The 7,631-nt window shown below is 33.3% G+C and overlaps 1 protein-coding gene across 4 annotated transcripts in view; it reads left to right on the top strand.

The window, feature by feature from the left end:
- The window catches only part of Col11a1 (collagen type XI alpha 1 chain), a 198,833-nt gene that overhangs the window by 74,344 nt on the left and 116,858 nt on the right, over positions 1-7,631 (top strand). For all 4 annotated transcript variants that reach the window (XM_028757393.1, XM_028757395.1, XM_028757392.1 and 1 more), the window contains 5 exons: positions 214-255; positions 986-1,048; positions 3,055-3,129; positions 4,161-4,244; positions 6,223-6,279. In XM_028757393.1, coding sequence (XP_028613226.1) covers positions 214-255; positions 986-1,048; positions 3,055-3,129; positions 4,161-4,244; positions 6,223-6,279 — 321 coding nt within the window. The remainder of the gene's footprint in view (positions 1-213; positions 256-985; positions 1,049-3,054; positions 3,130-4,160; positions 4,245-6,222; positions 6,280-7,631) is intronic.

The raw sequence follows: 7,631 nt of genomic DNA on the forward strand, positions 1-7,631 counted from the left end.
TCCTTCTTAATATTATTTGTCTGAGTATTTATTCTACTTTCAATTAGTTCATACATTCACTAATAGCAAAACTTATGTCTTTATTATTTTAAATTATTTTCTTTTCCCATAGAAACATATTTTAAGTGTTTTATATCATATGTATTTAAAATTTACTTTAAAACTATTATAGTTAATAGAAAAGCTAAAAGTTAAATGGCTATTTTTTTGTAGGGAATGCTTGTTGAAGGACCACCTGGGCCTGCAGGACCAGCGGTATGTAAATAATTTTTGGCTTGATTTTTAAAGGTATTTAATATATGTGTTCTGCCATATAGTTGAATTGTTTATATTTTAGGCTGATTTGATTTATAGAAGAAAACAGTCAAGTTTAGGAGCTGTTAGACTCAACTTGTCATGTTTTTCTGTTTGTTTGTAAGAATTGACAGGACTGAAAGTAAATTTTGAATATTTTTCTTCTTTATTTGTATATTTGTGCATATGTGCTCTACTAGTATATAGATAGCATATTTATGCATATGTGTTTGTGCCTGTGGAAGATAGGAAATTTTTGTCATAAAATATAGTATGGCATTAATACTTTTAAGAAGTGGCAAAAACAAAAATGTTAAAATGCTGACATGATTTCTTGCTCAACTTTACTACCACATTTTTGCGGTCTAGTCTTATGAATAGCCACTTCTTCAGGAGGAACGGGGACCAACCTCCACTACAGCCACTTTTCATTGGCATGCTTTTCTTCCTGTTTTCCCTTGGCGTCTGTCTCCACGCTGAGCACAGACTCATAGAGGAGCAGTTGTGCTGGATACAGGACTGTTTCCTATATGTTGTCTTTTCACAGGAAGCTAAATAGAGCAGTTGTTTGGTAGTCAAGGGTATATTTATAAAATATAAATGAGGCACCCTTTGAGTGTTAGAGACGTGCCTTTACTTGAATACTAATGAGGCAGGAAGTTGCTTCTGATCATGTTTTCTTTCTCTGCAGGGTCTTATGGGTCCTCCAGGGTTACAAGGCCCTTCTGGGCTCCCCGGTGACCCTGGTGATAGGGTAAGTGAAAAGGGGGATGTCCCATGTCAACTGTGCAGCAGATGGCCTTAAAATTACTGTTTCCATCAAATTAACATAATACCTTTTTTTCTGTTGGGAGAGTGGGATGAGAGTTCTACAAATTTAGCATTGTGCGACATTTTACTTAACTTTTCAGACACGTTTGAGTGGGGATAAAGATTTTATCTACATGATTAGTGAGCCAATTTTGTTGTCAAGTCCCCTATGCACATGGGCAATTAGAATAGACTCAGTTTTTCAAATATGAACACAAGAAGTTTGATGATGATGTACTCCATTTTTCTAATCTTATCTGCATAATTTCAGATATTGAGTTTGATAGAAGTGTTTGCTTTTTTATCTCATGTATATGTAAACAATGTGTGTCCAAATCTGTATTTATGTGTGTTTGTTTCTTCCTGTGTGTGTGTGTGTGTGTGCATGTGTGTGTGTGTCTCAATGTGTGTGTGCTTGTATATGTGTGTATCTGCACATGTGCTTGTGTCTCGGTGTGTGTATGTGTGGTGCATACACATATGTGTCAGTGGGTATGCAAGTAGACAGGTGTGTGTGTGGGGGAATGTGTGTTTGTTTCTGCTTGTGAGTGTGTGCACGTGTGTGTGTATCTTGGTGTGTGTGATTGTGTGTGTGTGTTTGTGTGTGTGTGTGTGTGTGGTGTGCATATACACATGTGTCAGTGAGTATGCAGGTAGACTGGTGTTGATGTTAGTTGTATTTATTACTTACTCCGTCTTACATTTTGAACTAGTGTTTCTAGTTGAACTGAGAGTCTGTTAGTCAGATTCTCCAAGTGATTCTGTATTTGCCTCCTCCAGAGTTCTAGTGTTTGTATGTGTGTGTGTGTGTGTGTGTATGTGTGTATGTGTGTATGTGTGTATGTATGTGTGCATGCACGTGTTTGTCAGTGAGTATGTAGTCAGACAGGTGTCGATATCAGGTCAATTTATCAATCTTACTCCATCTTATATTTTGAGCTAGTGTTTCTAGTTGAACAGAGAGCCTGCTAGACAGGTTGTCCAAGAGGTTCTCTGTCTTTGCCTCTTCCAGAGATCTAGAATTATAAGCCATTACTGACATTGTCAGTCCAAGCATTTTTGTGGGAGCTGGATATTTGAACTCAACTCCTCATGCTTTCATGACAAGCATTTTACCCCAGTGATGCATCTCCCATAGCCCTTCACATTTTCACATTGTTTCCATTTTTAATAACATCTCAGTTGATAGTTTGAACTCTCTCTTTCTCTCTCTCTCTCTCTCTCTCTCTCTCTCTCTCTGTCATTAATTTTTAGAATTTGCTCTTTTTTTTACTAAATGTGATTTGAGTGTGTAAAAGTAAGTTTCCTTTTACTGAAAACCCATATATATGTATCATCCATTCACACAAATTTTTACAGGTGTTTATATAAATTTGATACTTTATGATCATGTATATGTTTGTTGTAAACTTATGCAAATTTTTGCTTGTGTGCATGCATGCATGTACACATTCAGTATATTTTTAAAACCAATTGTAAGATAATTTTGTAATTAACTTTAGTGCTTATACTAATAAAGTGCCATTTTGTTGATAGTTTAACATGGGTAGACAATACACTTTAAATATCTACTTATATGTTAAATAGATATTACCTAAATATCTATTAAGCAATACCTGACTAAATTTTGTGAAATTAAATCATTTTGTAATTGTTGAAACCCAAATTTTCACTTTTTCTTCATACTGATTTTCCCTCCAGGATATGTAGGATATCTTCATGACGTGCAATTTTAAGCTGTGTACCAGCTTCAAACGTAATTAGCATTATATTCTGATTGTGCATTAGTAAGTGTGCATTTTTCAGGTTCTTTGCAACAAGCATAGTGAAATCTAATCCTTTCTATGAGATTAGCCAATCAGAGTGGTCAAGTGTATTCTCAGCAATTACAGGTTCACTGATATTATAGATTGTATTACTTGATCTTGTTCATTGTATTTCCTTCCCTAGGGCCCACCAGGACGTCCTGGCTTACCAGGAGCTGATGGCTTACCTGGTCCTCCTGGAACCATGTTGATGTTACCAGTAGGTTTTTAAAAATGTTTTAATAACGATACATTTGATATCTTCTCATTATGTAACTAAGGAATACTGTAATTCAATCACTGGGTACAAACATTTCAGAAGGATAGGAATGAAGGAAATCAAGCAGACCTTAAATGTAGAGGCATTTCACTGTGCAAAACTCTGGTAAATACCTCTCTTTACCCTAAACCAGTTTTATCTCTGAAATGTACATAGTCTGTCTAATCATGTGGGGCGTCCTGGATTGTAGGTTAATTAGCAATAGGTTATTTACCACATTATTATACCATTTACACTAATATTGACTATCATTGAAACATTAAGTCTTTAGTGTCATCAATGATCAAAAATTATTCATTTTAATGTTGAGTCTGATAGAATCACTTAGCTGCCACACATCTAGAAAAATGCATTGATCAGCTTTAGTGTAATGCAATTCAAAGACATACTTATGTGGAGTGGAAAATTAACTCATATGATATCGCAAGTCAAAAATTAAGGCAGGTGTTAAGAATTTTACAGAGTAGTAATAGCAAACAGCTGCTTAAGGGTGGATGAGAGAGACATTTATATTTCCTTATGGTCTTGGAGATTTCAAAGGTTTTGGTTACCAGAGCAGAACTGCATATGTAACTTTTGCTCAACATATATATATATATATATATATATATATATATATATATATAATATTTGCAAGTGCTAATGAAATGCCAGAGTGGGTAGCATTCCCTCAGATTAAAAGAGGCATAACTTGGTTTTTTTGTTTGTTTTTTTAAAGAATATCAGTAATAAATTTTGAAATGAAAAAATATATTTACAGTTGCTTTGAAACTGGTAGAGGGGACTGTGCAGCAAACACTGTTTTATTAGACTGAGACAGAATTGCTGTCTCAAACACAAACCTCATTATGAAGAGACCTTGAACTTTTGTAAATATCAACCTTTTATTTAATTTTTAATCTAATGATTTAAGGACCTAACCCCATAAATCTGTCAAAGGCCAGTGTGGGGCTCACATTATCTTTTCTTAGTTCCGCTATGGGGGTGACGGCTCCAAAGGACCAACAATCTCCGCGCAGGAAGCCCAAGCTCAGGCGATTCTTCAGCAGGCTCGGGTAAGAAAACATGAAGTCATGTTCTCACTACCTGATTCTGTATCAAACAGCAGTGTGTAGGCTCATGGAAGAGTGTTTCTGTGCATCACATGGAATTTACATGGAAAAATTCTAAAAGCATATTTATCTTACCAGTAATAATAGTTACTAACTTAATATTAAATAAATGAACCTAATATTGCCACATGGAATGCTGACATTATCCTACCATGGCATACAAAGCTCCTATTTTTAACAGAATATTGATAGATTTTATCTTGCATTCCTTGTCTTTCACATCCTGACTTTTCTCTGCTAACTTGTGAACCTATGATTATGGCAGGAATTGTGAAAACACACAATGAAAGGAATATGTTCCTCAATTCATAAATCAGATAATGACTTTCATGTTTAGTTAGCTTTAGAGCAGTTAAGTTGTATATATGAAAATCCAGACAACAAACAGTGAAAGAATCAGAATTCACGTAATACTTTTGTTCATAATTTTATAGTCATTTAAGGAAGAAAGTAAGTAGGACTTAGGATTAGTATTGTTATGATAACTGTATCATGTCTAAGATAACTTTTTATTCACGATCATAAGTTATATATCTGTAGAATACTAAATATGTAAATGAAAGTATTAATTCATTTTCAATATTTATTTATTATGAATGAAACGAGTACTCATCTACAAAGTTATTATTTGATTATATGGTATTGTATGATAATAAGAATATGTGCTTATTATGTAAAGGCATACTAAAACTAAAATTACATATCATAACTAATTATCTCTATATTTTTCTTAGAAATGTCATTGTTTTGAATTAGTTGAAGTTAAAATAGTTTGAGGCTGCAGAATTCCTTGTTTGATTAGTCCCTTTTTAATTTTTTACTGATTGATCATTTCCTTAAAGCATATTATTAATGTGTTTTGATCAAGTCATCCCCCAGTTTCCTCCCTTCAAATTTCATTGTCTCTTGGTGTTCATGTTGTTTTTTCTTTTTGTTGTTGTTGATTTTATTTATTTATTTAATTAATTAGTTTAGTAAACCCGCTGAATTCATTTATTGCTGCTAGTATGTGCATGGCTATAGTGTTGTGTTTTATAAAAAGAAGTGCAAGCCAGGGACATTTTTCATAGGTATGATGCTGGGAAGGGGATGCTTCTTTGGGCTCATGCTGAGGCATCCCTTCTCCCTGAGGTACCAGCCACATGAAATGTATAATATAGAGTAGAGTTTGTTTAAGATCTTGGAATAAGTCAGCCATGAACTCATGGAGAGAGAAGGTCGAGGGAAATGGGGAGAGAAGGGGCAGACAGGCAAGAGAATAAGAGAGTAAAGAGTAAGAAAGTAAGAGAGTAAGAGAGCAAGGAGGGAGTATTCAGCCCCTTTTATAGTAAGCTGGCATTACCTGGCTGTTGCCAGGTAACTGTGGGCAGAGTCTAGAAGGAATGATAAGACCATCCATCTCCTTGAGCCTGGGTCAGTCAGGTAGGCCATGATAAAACTTAATATTGAGAATTCCTGATATCCTTTCTACTGGTCTATTGTGTCCAATTGTGTATTGTATTGCCTCACTAGGATTACCATAATTTTTCCTAAAAGCACTACTAGAAAATATTTAATTTTAACCATTCACCTTAATAAAAGATCTCCAGCTAAGATCATGCCTGAAACTGAAGACCAAGAATGCTCTATTTTTTAAGTGTACTTCATAGTAGAAAACTATTAGATAATCTATTTTTTCTGAAATCTATTTTTTAACTTATTAAATTTTTTCAATATACTGTACAAGATTACATAACAGTTTGAGACATGACTGGTCATTAAATAGAACATTCTAGCTATGCACACTTCACCACTGATTAAACTTTTTCAAAGCACGTTGCTATTATACCTTTGTTAGTTATATACTACCCAAGGGCATCATGTTCAAATGACTTGTGCTATAACATACTACCAGCTAAACTGGATGGTTTTTATCTTCTAGATTGCTCTGAGAGGCCCTCCTGGCCCAATGGGTCTTACAGGAAGACCAGGTCCTGTGGTATGTTACATAAATTATATGTTAAAACTTTCCTATTAATATGTTATCCCACATCATCTTCCAGACTGTTCATTCCTCAGACTAGTAAACCAATTGTTCATGAATGATACTGACTCATTTAAAGAGATTTCAGTTTAATTTTTAAAAATTCTGATCATAAGCATTTAGAGATGCTATCATCAAATTAAAGGAAAATTTAACGAATGTAATAATGTCATATATTTTTTTACTTAAACCATAGTTACAATTTCTTTGAATTCTATTTAGCTAACAAATGTAATTTTACATTAAATCTTTGAAAGTTAATTATATACTTGAGTTCTCATTAAATTGCCTGTGAAATCTTTGATAATTAGCTTGCAATTTTTGCATCTCATTTTATTGAAAATAATTTTAATACAATATATTTTGATTGGTTTCCCTTCCTGTGTCTCCTCTGAATGTTTTCTTTCTTATTACATTTTCAATATTTAAACCAATTTTTAAATTTAATTATATTTTCTTCATATTCTTCTCTTCCTCTAAGTTGAAAAGAAAGAAGTCAAACTTTACTCACAGATGATAAAATAGTACACATAAATGACCCAGAAAATTTCCATCAGAGCAAACTCATCAGTTTTAGCCAAGTAGCTGAATACAAAACTAGTTCATAAAAGACAGTTTGTTTTCTATATACAAATGAGAAATGGCTGAGAAAGAAACCAGGAGAATAAAACCTTTCACAATAGCCTCAAATAATATAAAAGATCTTGGGGTACCTCTAAGCAAGCAATAAAATATTTGTATGATTAAAAACATCAAGTCTTTAAAGGAAGACATTGTATTGACTCTGTTTTGTTTTGTTTTAACTCAGTGAACACAGAAAGTAATCTACAACAACAATATTAATTTTTAATATTATAAACTTACACAGTATGGATGCATAGACATCAGAAGATGTAAAGATCCCCGTTGACCATGGATCTGGAGGATTAACATAATAAAAATGGCCAGCCTATCTAAAGCAATATGCAGTTAAATTCAATCCTTATCAAAATTCCAATACAATTCTTCACAGATCTTACAAAGGTAGTTTTCAGCTCATATGGAAACACAAAAATCCCATGATGGTTAAAACAGTCATGCATAATAAAAGAATTTCTGGAAGGTTCACCTTCCCCAATTTTAAGTTGTACTACATAGCTATACTAATAAAAAATAGTTTGGTTAATTAATCTCTGATAATATGTTAATTCCTGATACTGCAAAGACTTTAATAAACTGATAAATACATTAATATAATACAATAAAAATTAAAAAGAATTGTTTTTTAATTGGATGTTTTATTTACATTTCATATGTTGTCCCCTTAC

The sequence above is a fragment of the Grammomys surdaster genome, unplaced genomic scaffold, assembly GCF_004785775.1.
Source record: "Grammomys surdaster isolate TR1022 unplaced genomic scaffold, NIH_TR_1.0 126158, whole genome shotgun sequence".
NCBI classification, from domain to species: domain Eukaryota; kingdom Metazoa; phylum Chordata; class Mammalia; order Rodentia; family Muridae; genus Grammomys; species Grammomys surdaster.